The sequence below is a fragment of the Calonectris borealis genome, chromosome 3 (assembly GCF_964195595.1).
Source record: "Calonectris borealis chromosome 3, bCalBor7.hap1.2, whole genome shotgun sequence".
Lineage (NCBI taxonomy): Eukaryota > Metazoa > Chordata > Aves > Procellariiformes > Procellariidae > Calonectris > Calonectris borealis.
This window is the reverse complement of record NC_134314.1, coordinates 34,624,332-34,649,645: the sequence shown is the minus strand read 5'-3', so window position 1 is coordinate 34,649,645 and position 25,314 is coordinate 34,624,332. Positions and strand designations below refer to the sequence as shown.

At 35.5% G+C, this 25,314-nt stretch overlaps 1 protein-coding gene across 2 annotated transcripts in view; it reads right to left on the bottom strand.

Annotated features, from left to right (window-relative positions):
* The window catches only part of RIMS1 (regulating synaptic membrane exocytosis 1), a 348,914-nt gene that overhangs the window by 123,891 nt on the left and 199,709 nt on the right, over positions 1-25,314 (bottom strand). The window contains exons 11-19 of one of the 2 annotated variants that reach the window (XM_075145319.1): positions 19,280-19,326; positions 18,018-18,130; positions 16,869-16,999; positions 16,371-16,542; positions 16,085-16,241; positions 14,774-14,845; positions 6,461-6,617; positions 5,290-5,415; positions 1,142-1,204 (exon numbers count right to left, since the gene is read on the bottom strand). In XM_075145319.1, the coding sequence (XP_075001420.1) occupies positions 1,142-1,204; positions 5,290-5,415; positions 6,461-6,617; positions 14,774-14,845; positions 16,085-16,241; positions 16,371-16,542; positions 16,869-16,999; positions 18,018-18,130; positions 19,280-19,326 (1,038 nt within the window). The remainder of the gene's footprint in view (positions 1-1,141; positions 1,205-5,289; positions 5,416-6,460; positions 6,618-14,773; positions 14,846-16,084; positions 16,242-16,370; positions 16,543-16,868; positions 17,000-18,017; positions 18,131-19,279; positions 19,327-25,314) is intronic. The other variant, XM_075145318.1, reaches the window with a different exon arrangement.

Sequence of the window (25,314 nt, the reverse complement as noted above, 5' to 3'; positions counted from 1 at the left end):
GCATAGGTACACATCCTTCCACTGATGCACGGATTTTTTTTTGAAAGGTTTTGTATTTATTATTTTACCTTTATACTATTGTGCCTTGTAACAGAACCCTATCACAGCATCTTCGATGCTGTTTCAAATTCGATGAAAAGAATGAAAGAAACCCAAGGCATATTAAAAAATACCTCCTCTGTAGGGAAAAATCCTACACCAAGTAAATTAATTAGACAACATGGTTTTAGAAGTTTGACAGTTTTAAACATATAGCACTGACATAAAACTCTTAGCAACACCCAGATCCCAAACAGAAAAATGGTTAACAACTTGGTTGAAGTAGTTGAATGGTTAACCACTTCAACTTCAACCTACATTTTTACTGATTCTAACTGGAAGATTTTCTATACAATCTGACATGTATTTTTAACAAGGTTAACAGACGTGGTGAAAAAAAAAAGGGGGGGCGAGGCAGAGTTAGATTTGTTAGATAAAGATATTTCAGTCCCGTTTAGTTTCACAACATTGGGAAGAAGTTGAGACAGGAAGCTCCAAGCTTTGGAACGAGAGATTGATGAAGACTGAAGATGAGCCCAAACTACAAAGTTTATACGTGGATCTAATTTATAGCACAATTTGTAGATGAAAAAACAAGTAATACAAGACTCCTCAAATCTGAGGTTCCCAGGGAGCCCTCATTAATTATTGTTCTTTCCTCTACAAGTGACCAAAATCAGCAAGAGATGAGGTGTCACAACACCTAATTGTTGGCTTGTGCATGGTTGTAATATAAACATAAAAATGCCAATAAAAGAAAACATAAAAATAACTAAAAAGGAATGTTTGAAATTATAACACCACTGTCATGCATTGGGAGATCAGGACTTCTGTAACTAGACAGAAAATCTACCACGAAATACAACTGCAAAATCAGAATATCTTCAGCTGCATTAATCCTTACTACTGAAGTTCACAAACATATATACACATCTCGATCTGAATTAAAATGAACAAAAAAAGAACAACTGACACCTGGATCACAATGTACTAGGAGGTTCTTTACTTACTGGGACTAAATACCGCTATGGAAGAAAGTCGGGCACACAAAGTATAGACAACTAATCAGACGTGTTCATGATTACCGAATTCCTGTATTTACCTGATGGTATGTAGGCACTCTGCACTTCTTCCTCGTTTTGCTCTGGGCAGCATAAGAAGCTCACTGCACAGACAGGATGGGCGGTGAGTGAAACAGATATAATTATGAAGCATTAGATGACATGGGTTATGCCAATGATACGCAAATGAAAACATAAAAAGAAACAAGAAGCTTCCACCCAGATAGATAGTCTGATAACGTTCAAACCCAGACTGCACTTCTCAAAGAATGAGCCAAAAAATCCCTGTGATAACTACATTTTCAACAAATTCCTTTCAGCGTGGCACCTAATTTTGAAGGATTTTCTCCTTTTAAAATTCGGAAGTACTGTTTCAGAGCTCTTCATGACAAAAGCAATCCATAAACCAGCTCCCTTCTCATGAACTAATTAATGAAGAAATACTTTAGAAAAAAAAGAATGATGCTTGTTGTTTGGTTTTTTTTTTCTTCCTAAGCCACAAAAAGACACATGAAAAAACAGAGAGGGTTTGCTACTAATTTACTGAAAATTGGTTTATGGGAAGAGTAACCAGTCACCCTTTCAGGAAAAACAAAAATATATGTTCACTGGAAATATTACGTTTGGAAAAATATAAATTCTGACTCATAGCTCTTGGCAGTATTTTGTAATGCAATCCTAAAGAAACAAAAGAATTGCTAATCAGCCATTAGACTTTTTGTTTCTTATTTTTTCCAATTGAGAAAATCAGCCGTCTATTCTATTTTTCATTTACTGTAACCAAACATATGCTATAGCCGGCAAGATGATAAAATTAATACATATTTATGCCTATGGTAAATATGACTATGATATCAAATATCCCTTGAATTAAACTTGCAGTTTTATGCACTTCAACACAATCAGAAAGACCAAGCTCCAAATCTCCTACTTATCGTAAATATGAAATTAAATCCAAACTTCATGGAAACATGCTATTTTAAAAGAAGCAGGGAATCATATGAAGTACTATGGCGACAAAGAGAGAAAAGATTACAAAATAGATAAAGCAGCAGTTGTTCGATGTGTTTTGTGCTTCATGCCATTATAAAATGACCCATTTAATTGATGCAGTATAGGTAATATTTGTCTAAAATTCTAAACTGGGCAGCTTGAAATAATAGCTTGTGAGTCACGGGTGAGATTTAACTTTGCATCTGGAACAACTAGCCTCATTTTGATGCAACAAAATGTATTAAAGGTGAACTGAATTGTTTTGTTGGTTTTTTTTTTTTAAAGCAAATTTCAATTCATAAATTCAGACAACTGACAGAATTTATATGCAGGTTTCCAAATTACATATGAATATGCATTTTAGGAAAAAAGTTACCATTTTCTTAAAAGTTGCGAGGTAGATGCAAAGTCTGTATTACATCATAGGGTACTTCATTAATATTTTCTCTACCTTTGCTAAGCCAAAGAGTATCTATTTGGCCCATGGCAAACAGTAATATAAAATTCATCCAGAAAAGGGATATAAAATAACAAATCCACCATGAAATCTTCAAGTTAAAAAAACAAAGCAAAAGAATCCATCACAGCAGATTACCGATAATATAAGAAGATACCACAGTTCTATAGTCAATTAAGACTGGTTTGGAGACATTTAAAATAAAGATGATTATTCTAAAACAAGTGTTTTCTAATGTGAGTCTTTTAGTACTCACATTAACAGATTTTATTTAGGAATAAAAGAAACACTAAAAAGAATTATAAGGGGCATGTCCTTGAAAATTGGATGATGATCCTAAATTCAGAGCAAAGTATACTGCTTAGCCACATTTCCTAATAAAAAGCTTTTCCTAACAGATTTATATATATACACACACATACACGTGTGTATATACGTATATAAATATATATAAAAAAGGTAAAGTGGAAAAATCAGTTCAACTGGAAATTTATCACACCAGATGCTTTAGTAAGAGACTATAATAACTATTTTTACAAAGATCTATTCAGAATATTCAATATTAATTTGGGACCAATAACAGATCATTGAGAAAATGATCAAAGATAATCACCAACTGCAATTTCTGCCATGTAACTATCGGGGAATACCTTTCAAACCAATTTTATGTTAGGTATCTACATGAATGTACTTGTTTAGATGAAGAGTTCAGTAAATGAACCTCACATACTACTTATACTACTATTGATACTAATACATAATACTGAATAAAGATTTTTTTAAATCCTTGGATGTGACAGAGAATCTTCCTCAACAAGAGCTGGTTTTGATCTTCCCTATGATGCTGCTCTTACGTACTGAAAGACAGTGAAACCTGCAAGAGTTAAACAGTCTCCACAACTGTAGAAATGTGGGGAAAAGACAAAAAGGAAAACGGGAAAAAGGAGACCACTGCAGACAAGATTATTACTCAAGGAGATTAAGTACATGGACTCATCTTTAAATCCTGCAGATAAGCCACGTACATCCTTCATGTCTGATCTTTAAACTTCTGAAAAGCGTTTTCTGATAATTGAAAAGAACTAAGAATGTGTCTTACTCCTCTGAACAAATCCAGCAGCCCATTCCTGCTGTGGCTCTGGTCTGACGGCTCATCTCCAAGCAAGCCTCAATGGAAGGCCCTGCTCTCCAAGCATAATCTATGCATATATAATCATTTATATCATGGTTTGAAGCTTTACTGGCAGAAAATGTTTTAGACAGTTAACTGTCTATATTTGTTTCTACTAACAAAAGCTACTCTTTAATTGCTCTTTCTCTTCAGATCTGCTGAATAAGTCATCTATTCAATAAATATTTTCAGGAATCTTTTGAATATATTACTACTTATAATAAATAATAAAATGAAACATTTGCAACAAGTGCAAATTACTTGAAATAGCTTAACGATAAATCTGACTACGACATTTAAAAAGCATTTCAATTCACCTCTGAAATTCAGTGCAACAATCCAACTTAGACAATTCTGTACATACTTCTTGCCTAAAATTTTAAAATTTTAAAATGTTTCAAATAAATCATTAATTCCCATATGTATGTTATCACATTAAAAAAGCAAACTAGGCAAGATCATATACAAAACTGAACTAGATTAACTGCAAAAGCCATCCGTTATTCAATTGCTATGTTGCTTCAAAAGTGGACAGAGTTCCAGAGATTTTTATGGTTTATTCCTTACATGTTTTCACATCACTATGAAATGTATGTTTTGTATTGAATTTACTGGACCATTTGGAAAGGTTTTGTCATCCTTACTCATAAAAAAAAGTAACTTACTGCAAAAAAAAAAAAAATCCAAAGACGTTACTATGACAATTGATTGGATATGAATGGTAAAAGTTTGCCATTATAGTTCGGCTATATGATTTTTTTTCAAAGTAAACAAACAACCCATAAACATTGATAATCTATGTGACTGTAATCATTATGTTTCCCAAATACTGAACTGAAATACCTTATTAAAATTTTTTCAGCTATAAACTAAACAGATATTCTTGTTTTCTTCCATTTTATTAGAAGACATTCCTAGGCAGCTGAAAACAATGCCTACTAGGAGAGATCAAGCATTCCCTGAGGAGTGTAGCCACTGCATGTATTCCAGGGAGAGATGTGTATGTGTCATGGATCTAAGATTGGAGATTTTTGCTAATTACAAGCACCGCAACTACCCTTGCTATGCTTGGGTACTGTACCAAGTTCACCAGAATGTTACATAAGATGCTGTGACACTGCATATATAGATGTCCAAAATCTACAAGCACAGGAATGCAAATCATAGCATATGCAACTCCCAACCAGTAGGAAGGCATGCCTGGTATTTCGCTGGCTACCAAAAAAACAGAAAAATTCTGAGTTACAAGAATAGTTAAAGCATACATGTAGATTTATGGTTTTCTAGCAAAAAATCTCTGGACTTCATTCATGAAACGAACAGCAGAATACTCTAGGACAAACACCCAAGAACCATTAATTTAGACACCTGCTATTACTGTCAACCCAGAGCACAGTTTTACCAAAAAAGAGGCATAGATAATTTAACCATGACACTAGATTTGTCAGTTAGGACAATTTCTCTCCCTTCCCCATTACTATCATCATGTTTCTACTGAATACCTGAAAATTAGGCAAACCAACAAAGACATTTCTAAACTTGTTTCCAAGTTCAGGCTGATGATGTACCTTTCTTGATCAGACAAATACTGACTATCCATGTCTCTGGATCTGTAATCAACTGGAGTTCTGGAGGCATCATGGTGTCTAGTTGGAGAACGTGATCTTCTCATTTGATGAATTTCATCTAAACTCCTGAAAGGCAGAAATATGTATGATAATCTTGTTTTCTCAAAAATAACACAGCTTAATGGATTACAGTACAAGTTGATTAAAGGAAGTCTTTAATCATTAAATTGTTAACATATGACTTCTAAAAAAATATCGGTTCCTAAGATTAAAAAAAAACACCTCTAAGTATAGAAAGCAGCCATTCCTACCATATTTTTCTGTGTACACTGATGGATTCAGTAATGGCATTTTCAAAGTCTGTACTTAAAGAATACCTGAGATAACTCAAGAACTGATAATACCTCACATGAAATTAAGTTTTATACATTTGTAGATTCATAGCCAGATTTCTAAAGGGCTGATTTTGGGCTGTCAACTTTTTGCAGGTATCTCCAAGTATTCTTTAAAAAATTCTTTAAAAAATAGGATATGGGAACTTGCAGCAGATTTTATCAATCTCAGACTAAGTGTTATACAAAAGGGGTATGATTTTGTATAAAGGCAGGTAGGCTCTGACCTCCATGACAGTAATTTAAAGCTCTCCTCACATGGAAAAGAATAAGAAGGGCAGATTCTTCCTTTAGTTTAGTAACTGCCATTTACTTCTGTAACGTATTTTTTACTTCTTCCATTAAAAATGTCACATTATAAATACAATTGGTAATTTCAGCTTGCTGTTAATTCAAAATTAGCTCAATTCATAGTTATTATACAATTTGTACATGCCACTATTTATTATCCTACAAATATAATTAAGTGGCTTTATACAAGATTCAGCCACGGACTGAAAAAACATTTCCAAACCTATGTATTAGTTACAGTACACAGATGATGAATCACAGAGAAAATATCAGTAAGAAAAGGTAAGTCTTACAAAGTTATGATTCATCTCATGAGTGCTCTTGAATGATTAATAAAAGCATACATCAAGTTCAAATACTACACTATTAAATTAAGATACAAAAAAAGTTTTTAAATTGTGAAAAATTGCTGAACAAGAGAAAAGTTTATAGTGACAGATTATACAAACTTGAAACTACCCAGTGTTTCACTAACTTGTGGTGCCTACCTCTGTAATGGCACATTTGGTAAACGTGAACGGGTCCTGCCCTGATCGTCGCCACGGTGAGGAGATACAGATCGTGAACGATGATGTGTTGTTCTTTGCTGTTCTGGCACAGTTAGCGTTGTAGATTTACCTTCTCTAGTACTAGACCTATAACCTACTGGCAAGAGGGCAACAAAAAGAAATTAGAGAATAAAAGTCTGGGTTTGGAAAGAATTCAGATGGTTAGTCCTTCCAGGAACACACATATAAACTTACACAACTTTCAAGTTGTCATTCAGCTGTTGTACATCCTGATGTATCATGCATCCAGGATAAATTACAAGCATTACTTTTAAATGTCTACATGTACAGAGACAGAGAAACTGAGATGATTTTCATACCAGAATATGTGGAGGAGAGGACTGAAATAGTTTTCTGACTTGGGGAAGAGTACCCAGAGTAACTTATACTTCAAAATTGTCATACAGGAGCAAATATTTGAAAGCAATCCAAGCAACGTAGGTTTACCTCATCTAACAAATGGAGAAGGCACGCTTGTGTACAGCAACACAGACTCATCCAGGACTGCTCATGTATAAAGCATCCTTCTAACCCTTGTTTCAGTTAAATACAAAGATATTCTCTATTGAACTTGGCCAAAGCCACCTACTTTCAAAAATTACAAGCATTCAGAGTATATTGTATAGAATATTGGTGTTGCATACTCTGCAGAACACTTTTTCTGAATACTATGAATGAGCTGCAAAGTTTCTCGTAGTTCATTTTTACATATGGTTTAAAAAAAAAATCAGCAGAATGTTAGTACATTTTAAAGCGTTGATATTCCTGTGCCTTTTTCCATGTAGCACACTGTTTGCCTTGATACACACTGAATCCCATCCTAAAACAGACAATGAAGCTCAATAAGACAGCTTTCAAAAGGTGCCTGTTATCTTTCCAAAAGAGCCTAAGGAGATTTGGTCAGACTTCAGTTGCTCACTTCTAGACATTTAAATTAGATTACAAGAATCCCTTGACAGGAAAACCCTTAATGAAAGAAAGGGTCATCCCTTGAGTCATCCCTTAATGACTTCACAAATTATTGTTTAGATTCCAAAATAATCATTTTGCTGCTTCTCTGAATTTGTTTAGCACTAAGTTCCTGTAATGTGTTATTTCGTTCAGCTAAAAAAACAGCCTATATCAGAAATCTTCTTTCCATGCAGGAAAAGACTATGCTTTAGTCACTCAATCATCAAGCGGATAAATTAAATAAGTTGCACTTTTTAAGGATCTTGTTATAGAGTTTCAAGTTTGGGGTTTTTTCATATTTGGTATAATTTGTATAATTCTTGTAGTTCTTCTCTGATCTTCTACCAAATTGTTATAGCCCTTTTAAAAGTGTGGCCCATATACAGGGTCTGTATTAGGCTTGGTCATGTATTTAATGACACTTAATAACCTGTTTAGCTGCAAGTCTGAACCCTGATCACAAACATCAAGAAAGCGTTCATGCTTTTTCTCCCAAATTGTGCATCGGTTTACTAACCTATTCTAATGGACATCTAAGTTATCTGAATGCATTATCTGATTATCAGACCCACGAAAAAAACTTTGTTGAAAAAGTGGTAAGTAATCCTAAAATAGTAACGTCTTCCACCATAGAACAGATTATTTTAGTAATACAAAACTGAGAACAGGGACCTACTAGATTATGCATTTTATCATACAAGACTGTTTTCCCTGATTATACAGCTTATAATATCACAGCCTCCAGAACTGTCTCCACACTTCTTTTTATGTAGTACTGAGAAAACTAGCAGAAGTTATCTGAAGATAACAGATGAGCACCAAGGTGCTGTAGTATCCTGCAGTAGCTTCCAGCCTTGCACCAGCAGCAACTTTAGTAAATAAAAAAAGATTGGCTTCAATAATTTCCTGTTGTCTTTAATATTTACCACTACAAATACAATAGGGAAGGCAGGTGTGAAGGACACGAGGTTAACAAAAAGATGATTAGACAGTTTTACTATGGACTTTCTGGTATTGTCAGCTAGAAAACATATGCAGAAAGACCTTTGCAAGTTCTGCTACCATCTTGTCCAACTTTCGTGTTTTATACTTCCTAGTACAGCGGCTGGTGTGAGAACATGGGAAATAACTGTTTTCTTCCATTTGTTGAAGCAGAGAGGTGAGATGAGGTTAATAGATCAGGGAAATGGGAAGCACTATGAGTATTGCTAACTCTTAGAGGGTAGGATTGGGCCCAAAGAAAAGCACTTGTAATAAGAACATATGTAGCTCAGAAACAAACATCAGTGACCATAATGTTGTGTGCATGTGTGCACTCTTCCCAAACATTGAGTTAGACATGTCAAATAAAAATAATGAATATAGTTTCATATTTAAAATGTGACGTTACTCAAGTTTGGGGAGGTTGGGGGCTATCGTTTGAAAAGCAAGAGAAAGACAAGGAGAAAAAACTTTATGTAGGAGCCACATAAACAGCGAATGCTTGCCACTTAATGGGCATTTTTAATAGCAAAGCTGTACTGAGTATTGATTGCAAAATAGACCTGTAAAAGTTGATGTCATGCATGAAAGTATCTACCGAGGTTTATCAACCTTTTAACAAAGAAGGACTCCAATGTTTTGCAGGTTTTGATGCACTGTGATGCTGGAGTACCTTTTCCACTGTAAAAGAAATACGAGGATCTCCCTGATATCAGGACAAGGACTGGGTGCAAATTTTGAGGCAAAAAAGGGACTCCCTCAAACTTCAGTGGAGATTCCCTCATCTCATGTACTAAGGTTGCTGCAGAAAATGTCTGTTTTTTTGTCAGAGGAAGAAAAAAGACTACACATGACAAAAGCTGGATGTGTTCCCTTTCCCAGGATAATTAAATCTAAGCTGTATGTGCTAAAAGAGACTTCATTTTCCAAAAAGCTCATTTTAGATAAAATCCTGTCATCTCTATCAGAAGGAACACTAGTTTACATTTATTCAGCACTAAAATAAAAAAAATCCAAAACGTCTTTGCAAGCTTTAGGCAACTGTACTAAAATACATATACATTAAATATACGTTTCACTTTAAAATATATTTCTAGAGTATCTCTAGTCTGCCTAAAAAAAATACACCTAGGATTATTCTGTACGCTTAAAAATCTGGTATAGAAAGATGATTTTATCCTATATATTCTTCCTAGCCAAGCTATACAGGGAACAATATCTGAAGCTTGTGCATCATGTGTACGCAAAGCTCACAGAACAGACACAGCAGTAACAATTCACATTTATCCTAAGTAATAGCTCAAGTATTGTCAAGTTGGTCAAACCACATCCGTACTTCCATAGTGACCATGACAGTGACAGCAACAGTAACATTTCCTCGTATCCTCAAATACAAAGGCTCTGTGCTCTCCAGAGTGAGCAGAGAAATTTTTTGCATGGACCAGCATGACAGCAGCAATCAAGCTTATGGTAGTTTACGCAAAAGAAGTTTCTCAGTTGCTCATGGGAAACTGTCAGGTGTGACACGAAATGGAAGCTGGATGAATGATGAAAATGGTTCTAGCAAATGTTTGATACCAGAACTTTTTTTTTTTTTAAAAGACAATACAGGCAACGACAAGGTGTTGTGTTGGTGTCACCCTGCTGCTACAGGAGGAAGGTAAGTACAATGCAACCATTTATACAGATTACATATGATAGAAAAATAAATTGTTCTGAAGAGTTACCCATAGCATAAGCAATACAGCTCATTAAAAATACTCTTTGGGATATTGCCAACTATATATCAGCTTTTTTTCTTTTTAATTAAGAAAGTTACTGAAGTTTTGGTTAAAAAGATAGGCCTCAAAACATGTTCGGTTTTTATTAAATCCTTTACTGATCCTTTACTGACACTTCCCATATACTTAGCATTGGTGAGGCCACATCTGGAGTACTGGGCTCCCCAGTACAAGACAGACATGGAGCTACTGGTTTGATACCAGCTTAGGATCACAAAGATAATTAAGAGACTGGAGCATCTCTCATATGAGGAGAGGCCAAGAGATTTAAAATAATATTTTCTTCATGTAAATACATGTGGGCATACCACAAAAACCTGTCAAAAATCAATTCTGTTAAAGCTGAGCTTCAAATTAAAGTTACTTTCAGCTGTTGATATAAACTCCTTTTATGAACAGTTCTATGAGCTAATTTAAAAAAAATATATATATCACTGCAAGATACTAATAATAAATGAGGACAGTACAATTATATGAAAGTTAAGACACATTTGTGATATAACAAGGGGAAAATACTTTTCTTAAAATATTCTTGAAGTTATCAAAGTGCCATTATTTTTGATGTAGCAGTCTACTTCCACCGACAAGCAGTGATTCTTTGCAGCTGCTGAAACATCTAGGAAAATAATTTTCTCTGTTATTACTAAATACTAATACTGCATTTGCCTTAGCAATTGGTAAAACCTCTGAAATTATAGTTTTAACAATTTCCAATTTTAGTTAAATTAGCCAAACTATTTTCATCATTCCTTTTTTAGCTTATGGTGGTGAACAAGTGAACTTTTGTGCTTCTACATTTTGCAGTTATCTGTCTGTATTTTAGAAAATGAGCAATAATCTTTATGAAAATCTCGAGATATTAAGAAGGCAAAATAACTTCCTTCTCTTCTGAATATTTCAAGAAAAAGAATAAATTAACAACTGTAACAATATACCTTTAATAAAGACAGAGCTTATTTATCATATATAAGCACCGCGGTGGGTAACATTGGCAAGTAAGTGGTAAAGGAAGGAAAAGGAGCTTTAAAGGGAAACATTCTCTTTTGCGTCACATGTAAACTCTATTTTGATATTCTTACTTCTGTTGAGAAGAAATATCTTAATCCTAGACTAATGTGGTTGAAGCCAATAGAGGCTATGCCAAAATGGTCTAAGAGTGCACCTGAACTGCATCATCATCCTACATCATGGGGAAATATGGATATTCATCGTTCCCTCCCACACGCATACTTTGCAGGAGAATGTGTGGGAAATGTGGGCTAGAAAAGAGCTGCAGTGCACTCTGGTGAGGTCCATGGTATTGTGGGGCAGGAGAAGGGAAGGGGTAAAGACCCGGCAGCACAACAAGGAACTTGCATGCAACTTAGTTTTAACAGAGGAGACTGTTAGATGGAGAAGATACTGTACTATTCATTCAGCGCAAATGAAGGTAGCAGTCCAAAGTCTTAGAAGATTTAGCAATGTGATAAGTAAGGAAGGATGGACAGGAGGGTAGAAATGCATATCTGAACTTGGGGCCCAGCACATTTGTGAATCTGTGCCTAAGATTCTCGAGCAAGTCAGTAGGCGGTGGGACTGGCAACCTTTTCCAGCTCTCACTGCAAAACACGTTTTCATATGCTGTCTAGGCTGTCACACATTCGTGGCTGACAACTGAAATTTTCTTTGCCCTGTATGCCTAAAGTCTAACCCCCGTTTAAGAATTCAGGTTGCACCTGCAAACAAAACCCCCACACTTATATGTATATCCACTTCACATAGGAATCACAAACAGATTAACTCCACTTACGATTCCCAAACATGTATCCATTAAACTCAAAATAGACAAATTTGTGCTTGGTCAGGTCAGCTGCCAGATTGTTTCTTATTAGGTGGACATCAGAAGGAGTATCCTCACCAGGCCCTTCGAGTTTCAGTTTAGAAACTCTCAGCTCATTGTAAATCCTATTGCTACAGATTAAATCTTGCAATTTTCTACAGTGATCTCTGAGAAAGTTTGGACCCATGCATTCTTCAAAGGCACACCTGAGCATGCACAGTCTCAAGAAATTTCCATAAGAATCAGTTACTCAAGTGCTGACGCAGTGAATAGAGTCCAATGCATTCAGCTTAACGTTTTTTAACGTTTCCTGTCAGATGGAAAATGGTTTTGTATTGGGTTTGCATGGCAAGGTTTTGGTAGCGGGGGGGCTACCAGGGTGGCTTCTGTGGCAAGCTGCTAGAAGCTTCCCCTATGTCCGATAGAGCCAATGCCAGCCAGCTCCAAGACAGAGCTGCTGCTGGCCAAGGCAAGCCCATCAGCAACGGTGGCAGCGCCTCTGGGATAATGTATTTAAGAAGGGGAAAAAAACCTGCTGCACAACAACAGCAGCCAGAGAAGAAAGGAGTGAGAATATGTGAGAGAAACAGCTCTGCAGACACCAAGGTCAGTGAAGAAGGAGGGAGAGGAGGTGCTCCAGGCACCAGAACACAGATTCCCCTGCCACCCATGGTGAAGACCACGGTGAGGCAGGCTGTCCCCCTGCAGCCCATGGAAGTCCACGGTGGAGCAGATATCCACCTGCAGCCTGTGGAGGACCCCATGCCGGAGCAGGTAGATGCCCGAAGGAGGCTGTGACCCTGTGGGAAGCTCATGCTGGAGCAGGCTCCTGGGAGGACCTGTGGACCCATGGAGAGAGAGGAGCCCACGCTGGAGCAGGTTTGCTGGCAGGACTTGTCACCCCATGGGGGACCATGCTGGAGCAGTTTGTTCCTGAGGGACTGTACCCTGTGGAAGGCACCCATGCTTCATGAAAAACTGCAGCCCGTGGGAAGGATTCACGTTGGAGAAGTTCATGGAGAACTGTCTCCTGTGGGAGGGACCACATGCTGGAGCAGGGGAAGAGTGTGAGGAGTCCTCCCTCCGAGGAGGAGGAAGAAGCAGAGACAACGTGTGATGAACTGTCCAAAGCCCGCATTCCTCGTCCCTCTGTGCCTCTCAGGGGGAGGAGGTAGAGAAAATCGGGAGTGAAGTTGAGCCCGGGAAGAAGGGAGGGGTGGGGGGAAAGTGTTTTTAAGATTTGGTTTTATTTCTCATTATCCTACTCTGATTTGATTGGTAATAAATTTAACTAATTTTTCCCCAGGTCGAGTCTGTTTTGCCTGTGACAGTAATTGGTGAGTGATCTCCCTGTTCTTATCTCGACCCACGAGCCTTTCGTTATATTTTCTCTCCCCTGTCCAGCTGATTGATAGAGTGGCTTCGGTGGGCACCTGGCGTCCCACCAAGGTCAACCCAGCACAGGTTTATTTCAAATGGCAAATGGATGCCTTGAAGAACTGGCAGCTGAAAAAAGGCCCCAATTCTTAATATAGTATACTGAAATCTTAAACTTAAGTAAGTCTACACAGATATGCCAAGTATCTACATTGCCAACTAAAAAAATGAAATAATAAACAGGAAAAAAAAAATAGAACCTATGATTTATTTTAATTTTAAATGTTCACTCTCTCAGCTGATGTAAAAATATCAAGCTTAATCACTTCATTAAAGCAAATATCATTACTAGACATACCTGAACACATTTCCCTCTTAGTAACTCAGGTGGTAAGTGTATTAAAGTAAGGAAAGAACCCAACCAACATCAAAGGAAGGACAATTTGGCTCAGTAAACATCAAAATGATATTGCGTTAATAAAATACATGATTTATTTGTATGGTTATATAATGAATAAATAAATTGTCAGATTATTTTAAACACAGATCAAGAAGATAGAGAGCTTTCCAAATCCCACCATGATTTAATTCAGCGATTTTCATCAGGAAGATCCACAGAAAAACTGATTTAGTGCTGGCAATGACATAGTGACTTCAGTTAGTTTGGGACAATTGGGAAACATATTCATTTGACTTGTGGCAACAGTCAAATAGAAGTAGAAAAATGTGGTATCCAAAATGATCCTCAAGATTTTCAGTATGTAAGGAATGTCGAACTAAAAGTCAAAGCACGATAGTCTCTACAAGCATATATTTATGAACATTTACGTAATGATAGTTCATGAAGGCTTATGAAAACTATAAAAGATATAGCCATGCTACATGCATCTTAATCTACAGCCATGCATTCTTAATAAAGTCCATGGGAGACTGCATCATATCTAAGTTTCAAGCAACAAGCAAAATAAAAAAAATGCTTGCAATAAACACTGAAATCTTAATTACTTTTTTAAAATGATTTTTAAAATTTAATTTATATTTTAAATAATGCTCGGAACATTACGCAGTAAACAATTAAACAACTTGAACCATCCAGTGGTTCACATATGAAGAATGATATGTAAAAGAAATATCAATGAATGAATAGTAGAATCTTTTAATTCACCATGATTTATGACAGGTACCATGGAATAATCAGGAAAACTGTTTTTTTCACAATGCACTCTCCGAAACCAGTATCCTCAATATTCCGAAATGTTATAAAGAAAAAAAAGAAACAAACAAGCAAAAAAGAAGAAGAAGAAGAAGAAGAAGAAAGCAGGACCATGCTGTTCACCCACGCACCTGGAGGAACAACTCCAATACCATCATCAACATCATAATCTGAGATGTCACTATCACTGATTGGCCGAGATCCTGCACAACAGTAAGGTAAACAAATACCTGAACATCTGGTCGTGTTATAAAATGTAAAAATATGTTCATTTAACGTACTACTGAAATTAAAAAGATGACTTTAAGTCTAAACAATAGAGGAGGAGAACTAAACTGCAGTGACTGACAGTGACACAAGACAGCTGAGCCAATTTAACATCTTACAGCTGCTGCAGCCTCCTTTCCCCTTCTCCTTCCCTCAAGTCCTCAGTAATCCTCTACTAGGACAGTTTATCTCACTAAATCAGCAAAAAGTTAACACAAATTAAAAAAAAAAAACCAACTTTTGTGCTATTTCAGTGAGTAAGCTGAATCAGCTTGCTGACAGGAAAGGAGAGGTGGCAGCATATGGTGAGAGAGGGGAAGAGGAAACAGCACTGCCAGCTTTTAGAAAAGTTCAAATATCTCATGAAAACTAACCTTTAATTTGCTCACTCTATACATATCCTCGTGCAGCAATTACAGCAGTATCAGATTTTTATAATTAATTCCTGAATGTGCACCAATTTCCTATGTAATGGCTGGAATGAATGACTTCCATGTTTAAGAAAAAACAGAAAAATAGCTTGGAAACGTATTTTAAAATAATCCCCTACGTCCTTCTTATTTCTAAATAAATCTTAAATTAATTTAAATGAACAGAGCAGCTACAATATTAAAATATTTCAATACATTCATTATTTTAATATGCTTCATACAAACCTGAAATCAGACTGATGAAAACAACTGTACCTCCCAAATACACGCATACAATTTCTCTTTGCTGCAAAAGTACAATTCTCATCTGATTGTATAATGAGCATATTGGAGGTTGAGACTAACTTTATGATGAAAAATGTTTTTAAGTCATAAGTCTTTAAGGACTTTCTTTTTTAAAATAAAAAGCTTTTAATTATTAAAAAAAAGTATCCAATAATGATGAACGTCATCTTTCTATTTAAAAGGGAATTTATGCAAACAAATGTTTGAACAATTTTCTTTTGCTAGTGAAAACCAAACCATTTCCAACAGGTTTCACATACTTAAAAGTTATGCGTCACAGGTGGAAGGCTGCCATGTCACAATGTCATAATTTGCATCTCTCTTCTGCCACACATTTTCATTATGTTTAACGACTATTAGATAGTATTTTTATCTTGTATATGGAAGTTAAATACCATTACACGATATCCAGCATTTCTAATTTAAAATTTAAAAGACATGAATGGAATTTGGACCTACTTTGTAATTTTTTGCTAGTACTTTCTGCACCATGAACATGTCTTCTTGGCATGAAAGGTGATGGCTGAGGCAGAGGTAGTGAAGATTCATCATGTGTCTGTAGCTTATACCAATGTGGTTCATCATCTAAAAGTGCTGTCTCCAGCTCTATAAGAATCTAGTAGAAAAATTATCACGTTTTAATTTTAGTTTCAAGGCACACACACACAAACATATATAAAATATATATGCATATGTATTCAAAACCAAACAACGAACTCAGGAGAAATGTGATTGTATGTATCACCTCTCCAAGAAATTCACTCTCTTCTTCTTGTACTCTTGGCTGATCCCATACGGTTATTTCAAGCATTCGTTCTCTAAAATCTCTACGATGTACATGTGAGTAGAGAAAAGTTTGGTTCCATTTTGGCTCTAGACTTTTCTTTACTGTTTTGGTCCTCCTTTTACTCTTATCACTGAAACATAAATATTTGTTGTAAATTGTTTGTAGAGATAAATCACAAAATGCCATCTACTCATCAGCATTCACTGTTTTCATTCTTTCTGATCTGATACTGCCTAAAAGAGAAAAGTATTTGCTGTACAGTGGATCACATTCATCCAAAAGTCCACAAAGTTAGTTTGATACTGACTTGCATGATTCAAGCACAATTTTTTGTTATAATTAATCTAACTATAACAAATTATTAAAAGGAAGTCTTTACTTCACAAGCATTCATTTAAAAGTTGATTCAATACATGGTAAATAATAACATAATTTTCTAAACTGAAAAACTACTACCTTCTGTCTGGAAGAAAATACATTTTTACATAGGGATTCCTGGGGCGTCCATCTACTCTTGGTGGCAAATCTGTTGCTTGCAGAACATTTACTATTAACTGATGTCCCACTTTGTCGTACCACAGTTTAACCTACAAGAATCAAGTTAACAGAAAACATTACTGAAAATGGAGAAAAAACAGAATTTTCAGACTACATCACATTAACCACAATGTAAAAGTAACCATTGTTTTTTCCAAGAGACAATGGATATCTTTTATTTCAAATCCCTTGATATTTAATCGTTAGATGGAAAATATGATGGTATATACCAAAGACTTTTGTATTTACCACAGCTGAATAAAATGGTGGTGCCTGATTATACTCACTGCCTAATCTTGTATCTGTGAGTGCATTTAAACCAGCATATGACTTAGCTCCTCACCTTAAAAGCTACATTCAAATAGGAAACCCTGACTGCAGCTAAACTCGAGGCATAGTTGAAATCTACCTACTCTGATTTGTCACCTTGCAAATGTCCATATGAAAAGTATAATACACAGTTAAATCATTTCTTAAGAGAGTCATAACATCATGAAATTTTTGAGCCTGATGTATACTTAGAAATTAATATGATCAATACAAAAAAAAATGAATGTACCAAAGTCTAAGTACTCTCAGTATATTTAATAAGCACAACTTCAATTAGTATTACAGACAGTTCCAGGATGTAGGTGTATCTAAATTAAAATGCATTACTGAACAGTGTAACTCTTCAGAAATACACAGCTCTTTAAATGCGCCCATAAAGAAGATAAAGTGGTACTATGCTTGTTATCTGCGGATTACTGGGCATGTACAGAAGAGTGACAATTTTCAATGCAGACAGTACAGGATGACAAGTTACAAGGCACTTTTGTGGGCTCCTCTCAACATAAATTCCTGCGCTCCTTGGTGTATTAAGACAACAATTCTTTACCTCTGCTGTGATTACAGTGATGGTTTGTCAGTGTGCACAGGGGGTCTTACAAAACATTTGAAAGATGTTAGTCTTTACCAACAGCAGACATTTCTCTTGACCTCCCAATAGACCTTGGGAATGTGGAGGGCTGAGGGACCAGCACTTGATAGATTTTCATTAACAATTCCAGAAAAACAAAATATGCTCACAGAAAGCTGCCCTGGTAGGACTTGTGGTGCATCCCGTAGGGCTCCAGGGCTGGTTGGAGATATAACAGAAATAGAAGGCCTTTCCATCTTCTGAGATTCAAAAGAACTTGAACCTAAAAATACATGAGAAACAGATGAACTTTTCATCCAAAATTTTGAAGTGAATTTGGATAACTTATGAACTGCTTTTTCTCTGAATTGTATAAAGCTTGTATTTATACACAGTATAACTGGATTAATATACAGAAAGATTTTAAACTGATGTAGATAGCATGGTGAAAAAGACTGTCTGGATACCCTTACCCCAGATTAAACCTGCCATGTTTTGTTTTATTTGAAATAACATATAAAAAAGTGCTCCTCATATAACAGTGACAAACCATACCAAGAACTTTAAATAAAATATTGTCCTCTGACAGAATTACACATCTCCCTTCCAACCCAAACTATTCTATGATTCTACAATCTCAAATCTTTGATGAATAAACCCACATCTGTTGTATGGATTATACTCCTGGTAGCCTCTGAAATTTTAACTCCCAAGGAACTGGCACAGAGGAAGGTATGCAGGACATGCGTCTGGCATGGAGGATGCTCCGGTGCCTGCTGGACACCAGCAGTTCTCCACCAGTAATGAGATGAGCTCGTGACAGGTGTAACAGCACTCGGTGGCCCCACAGAACCCTGCCCCAGGGAAGGTTTCCGGTTGCATCTCAGACAATGCTCAGATGAGAAAGGACTGGGAGCCGTGGCCCTCACACACTCTAGCTGACACTGTTCAAATGGGATAGTTAAAAAGAAAACCATTCTTTTGAAGCATGATACACAAAAAGTTCACCTAACCAACATTTTCTTGTTAAGAGAAAGAAACAAGAACTCTGGACTTACGCTGGGTGGTGCAGGAGATGAAATCCTGACACCACTTGTACCTTTGGCAATCCCTTGTACCTGTTCTCTCTCTTGTGTTAGGGCAAGTAAATGACTGTTTTGGGCCACAGCATGTATACCAGTATGGTACTAACAACACAAGATATAGAAGAAAACAATAAAATCCTGCTAACATTTGAAATCTGTATAGCTTTTAATCAAATCTATATTGTTTTGAATTTAACACGCAAGACCAAAACCCACTGAATTTTGTCATACAAAAACCTCAGACCCAATGCAGTCTCTCAGTGCTCATCTTTCAGAAAATTCATAGCTGAAACGATTGTGCTGGGTATAAGACCATGCTTACTGAAAGGAACGAGGTGTGTACTCACTAGACTCTAACGGGGGGTGAGAAGTCTCGGGAATCCGTGGAATATCACTAAAATGTGAATATACACATAGTAATTAGAAACAACAGAGACAACCTTCTGCTGTAACAAATACGTTTCTGGGACACTTAGAAATATGGATCTGTTTCTGTTCTAATGGGTTACAAGGAAAGAAAGGGGAATTATTTAAAGACATATTTTTCACTAGCATTCATGAAAATTGTACTAATGGAACTACTTTTTTCAAGTTAAGGAACTAGCAGACATAACAATATGAGCACTACAGTGTTAATATTGTGGATGGATTCCACCATATCTTTACAACCAGACAATAAAGTTAGAGAGCTTTTAGGAAGAGAAAGGTGGCAAAAGGTAGTATAGCTACGGATGTTCAACTATTTTTTGGAGGAAAAAAAATCCAAAAAATAAGACATAGATTAACTCACTAGTAATTTTTATACAAACGCCTCAAGGAGTTCACGGAATGAAACTGATGAAAATGTCTTATAATAAAAAGAAAAAGCAAATAAGATTAGCGATGTTAAACAAAAAAATGAATAATGCATTTCTTCACAGGCCAAAAAAAAAAAAAAATCAAACCGTATTACGATCGTGTATGGACATTTTTCGACATACACATACCCAGCACATATACAGGTATAAGCAAAATCAAACTGGTGAAGTCCACACACATCTATCAAAATTTTGCCATCAAAAAATTTAGTCTTCCATCAAAATCTGAATGATGCTAGCTCCTGACTCTCTTCTGTTCTCAGCAATCATTGAAAATACATTGTGAGAGCAAGGAACGACTATTATTGTACAAACGTTAGCAAAGCAGCAGAGCAGGAAAATGGAAACAAAGCTCTACGGTGAATTACATGAAAGTATTTTTGTCTACACAAAATAATCCAAAATTGGAACTACAATAACATTTCTGAAGAACATTTACAAGATTTTAAGTCTAAAGCTGAGCATTTTAAAGGTATTCAGGCCTTTCTCTGTTCAGTGAAACATTATCTTGCTGACTTGAAAGTCAATAAAACTAAGACTTCTGGGTGTATAAAAGTCACTTATATAAAAGAGACACTTAAGTCAGAAAAGCAATATAACAGTGCCCAATCAATTAGTCTTAAATTTGCTTTTCATGTCCTGCAATTTGAACTTCTGGTGCATGTGTTTTAAAAAAGCCTATTTCAGCTCCCAGTTAATGTCTCACATCAGCTTACATCTCATATCACTCCACAAGAATGTGCTTCTCTTTGCTTTGACTTTGTCATTCAAGAGTAATGTGGTTTCCTCAAACTCATGGAAATATAACTGCATTGCTTATTCTTGACATGGCATAGTACTACTTCACAAAAATATAAACAGATTAATGACATGTTGCACAGCAGGGCTGCTGTGCAGACTTCTTCCTCTTAATATTTTCTCCCTTCAATTTCCAAGGCAATTCTCATCAGTCTGAAATATTTACTTAGCATATTCAAACTGATTTTTCTCTTTAATACAACATCAAGCATGCAATGTTTTCTTGTGCTAGAATATGAACACTTTCATCTGCAGTATAGCATTGTTTGTAATAATATCGCATTTAGGATATCTAAACGAGGGCTCATATGTGCAAGGAGTATTTCAACATGGAAAGTGCAACCTGAAGTGTCAAGTTTCATAATTCCTGGGTGGGTGAAAAAATGTTAAAGTTGATAGTATTTTCCTCACTTAGAGCTGTCGATACAGTAGTCCTTGCCAGGTAAAGGTAAATGACAAAAATAATCAGATCTTTAAGATTTTACTTGTCAGACAGGAAAGAACTGAAAGTATAATTTTTTTATGTATTTTTCTAAACTCCTTGTAATTCTTACAAAAAACTGACAGGAACAGTGGAAGCTAGAGCATAAATTTCAACTCCCGACAAAATGCATGGTTTGCAATAGAAATGTTATTTGGCAGCTTTCCCACCCACCCCGTTCATCCCCACTATATTAGAGCTCGTTCACCCTCAGGAAATCTCTAAAATTTTATAGTATAATGGACAGCTTATATTTATATATAAAGTGTATGTACGTGTGTGTGTATTTTTATACATATATATAAAAAATTATTGCTAGGAAATCTTCTCTTCCCTAATATATTTATCTTATTTAAGCACAGCTCCACACAGAACTGCAAGACACAAAAAGCAAAGAAACCAATAAATTAAGTATGCAATACAGTATTGATCACCAAAATCATGGCAGAGTATCCTAACAAGCTCTGTAAAAGTTCTGCTTTCTGCTATTGATTTCAAAATAGACATGAAATAATTCAAAGCTATGCTTCTGTCCATATTTAAACTTCTTACAAATTCAATAATCCACTTTACACAATCATTTCTTAAATATTACATGCCCACAAGAAAATAACTGGTGTTATATATCTAATGACTTTATCAAATGTATGAGTGGTATTTTTTAAAAAACATTGGCATTTTAGTTGAAGAATGAAAATTCTAAAAAGAATCTATAATCTAAAGCTTGTTAGGTAAGAAAATGAGTCTTATCCAGCCTGCTCTTACGGATTGCAGGAAATATTCTAACACTATGATTTAAAAAAAAAGCTCTTCAGAAGAAATAGTAGAAACCTCATGACTTACAATATTCAAAACTAGACTAGTCAAAGCAAATAGTAAAAACAAAGTAAGAAGTAGCACAACCAGTTACTGAAAATAAGAACATTTTGCTCTGCTTTCAGAGCAATGTGAACGTCAGAAAAGTAATGTCAGACACAGAGCTGCTGACATCAAGCTTTGTCTTTCTATCTCTACCCTGAAAGCCAAACGTTTTGTGTGATCTTATGTGATGTTACATATGACTATCTTATGTCTGATCCTTCCACACCTCAATAAATAAATAAATTAAACTAAACTATACCTTAGGGTGAGACTACTCTGTGCAGGTATATGGTTTGTGAGGATCACTATTTTATAAAACACAGGAACAGCTATAATATCTCTGAGGGCTATAGTCAAGAGCTTGATCACTGAAGACAAACCAAATTCAAATGTCGTTGTAACCCACACTTCTTTAGGTTGCTTCTAGGGACAGAAGCATCATCCTCTACAAACACCCTACAGAATTTTCAGAGTTTCTGACTACCTGTCCCCAGTGCTCATCCTCCTATTTCCAAAACCGTTCCTTCCCATCAGAACCTGTAGATCAATCTGCACTTTGCACTATTTACATTACTTGAGCAACTCTCTGGAATTCATTACTGCCTGTTTTATGATGGAGGTTCAACCTCCTTGCAAAGACCTAGTGCACAGTAGCAGTCCCTGCACAGAGGAGCTGAATCACACCAGAGAAACAACAATTTTGGCAATATTATCTGTGGAAATCCAAGCAAAGATAGCTAGCATCTGACAAAGAAAACAGAGACAAATGAAAAAACATTTGTTTTACCTGCACTATCCCATAGAGCTCACCCAAGCACACAAAAGACGGTGAGGTAGTTACCATGCCAGGTTTCTTCTCCAAAAAGCATACTGCCAGAGGATTTTCTATGCTGTCCTATGTTAACTGCCTCTCGCGTTGTATGCATATTCATAGGTAATTCTTCCCCTCGTATTTAGATAGTCAACTCATTAATTCTACTTTTTATAGGTTACTTATCTACCTTTTATTGCAATCATTAGCATCAATTAGTTTCTATGGAGTTTTTAAGGTACTATTGTGGTTATACTGTTTATTGTCCTTACGCCTTCATCTGCTAATAGTGTTACACGTTTCACATTTTTCTCTAATAAACATCCTACAATTATCCATTACTCAAAATTACATTTGCTGGTAGACACAGAAATCCAAATTTACAAGACTGAGCAAATTGTTTAGACATCAATTTTGTAACTGGTAGTCATCTAATTTGTGGGCTTATAGTCTTCCCATTATTCACTTAAAGCCAAACTGTGTCATGTTTGGGCTTTTTAGACCTAATATGCTAGGACTTTTTAAATAGAGACCATTCAAAGTGCTGGTACATTATTTGCATTATTAATACCGAGAGATGAAAACACTTAAATTATGCAGACGAAATATCATTTTTCAGTCTTTCGGGAACCTATTTCCTCACAGGAATTTTAGGTGTAATGGATTACCACTTATTGCTATATCAAGCAGCTTCGATTTTGCTGAGTCAGCACCTAAAGTAGACACAAAACTTTGCTATACTATATTTGTTGGATTAAATAAAATTCCCTGTCATGAATTTGAAACAATCACATAGTCTGGATAACAAGACAAGGAGAAGTTGGGAGGGGGGAAAGTAATCTGTTAATGCAAGCAAACCATTTCCCATTATGTAACACAATTTACATAGATTATACTTATTTAAAAAAAAAAACAAAAAGAAAATCCTGTGCAGTATGTTCTTTTTTGTTAACTAATATCAGGATTTCCTTCACTGTACAGTCTGATATTTTTTGTTCTTTGAAGATGACAGACAGGTAAATCCCACTCTGATACAAAACAACAGGACTTTGACTCGTACTGCTGGAGAAAGGAAGTATCTTTAAATTTCAAAGTTATGTGCTCTAGTCGCTTTGGGATATTTATTTGCTCTTCTCAAAAAAAAAAAAATCAATCAAGACACAACTCTGCAAGTACAGTAGTGTTATAGTATGTAAAAACCTACATGCCAAGACTCCATTTATCTCAAATTAAAAGCACAATCTGATGTGTTCTATTTTTGCTTATGTCTGGAAAAACATATGTAAGGGTCATCCAAAGCAAAACTTTATATTTTATTGGTACTATTTCTGGGTGCACTTTTTTAGTGTAAAATTCACTGCTCAGATTCAGAAACATTCTTTGATTTTGAATGCACTTCACATTCTATGTTTCAGTTCAACAGTTGTGGTATTTTCTCTCGATTTTTCTTCAAGAACATGTCACTGGAATGTGGTCACCTCGTACTTCATTTTTTGAAGCTATTAGATTTATCAAATTCATAAACTAAAAGAATTCATCTCGTTTAATAATGAAGTTATCTTAAAAGCTTAAGGACACAACATTTGCGAATATACTGATAGCAATAAATATATCGAAAGCTCATTATTTAAAATACTAATCTAGCACTTTCCTTTTACATCAGTTGTACAAATCAATTTTCAGGATTTCTTCAATTGACACATGAAGTTCAAGGCAGGTACAGTATCAACATTTTTTTTTCTGCCTATTTAAACATAAAAACTAGACTTTCAAAAATCTCCTTATGGCATTTTATTTTTAATTACAAAGACGTAGGACTGAATTTGCAATTTTCAGTCAGGAACATCTCCTAATTTATACGACTAAAGAATGTAAAATAAGGTTTCTACTCCCCCACAGTCTCCATCTGGATGATAATTTTAGCTTTTAACAACCACTATTACTGCATCAAGCTTTCGTTTTCCATTAGAAGGTCAAACTGATAACTGGAATTAGCAACAAATGTTAATTTTATTTAAGTACTTTTAATAGTGATTGCCATTAAAAAGGCAGAACCCATTTGCAAAATATAGCTACGCTTGCACAGTACAGGCAAAACCAAACATCAAAAGTCGGTGTGAAATAAATGTAGAAGAAGAATGTTTTAGTCAGAAAGAAAATTAATACTGTTTTTTGTTTCTAAAGGGGAAAACTTATATTTGAGACAGATAAAATTTATAATTAGGATGAAATCTAGCAAATTCAAAATGAAATAATCATGCATTTATAAGGGGGAAACCTACAGGATAGAGACTTATAATGGGTGCACATGAACTCTGTCTGGGAAGGTGACAAACTAAAGAGAGATTTAAATCCTTTTAATTTTTTTTTTTTAAACTAGCCAAGAGTCACTTTTTATTGTTAATCATGTGACTCTGTTCTGCAATATAAATGTGAATTTACAACATATGATTCACATTCAATCCTGTAAGACTTAGCTCAAAATGGTCCCAATAGAGTTGTGTTCAGGGAAGGAGTGTAGTATATCACTAAAACAACTGTGACAAATGCAAGGTCAACCCCACTAATCTTATC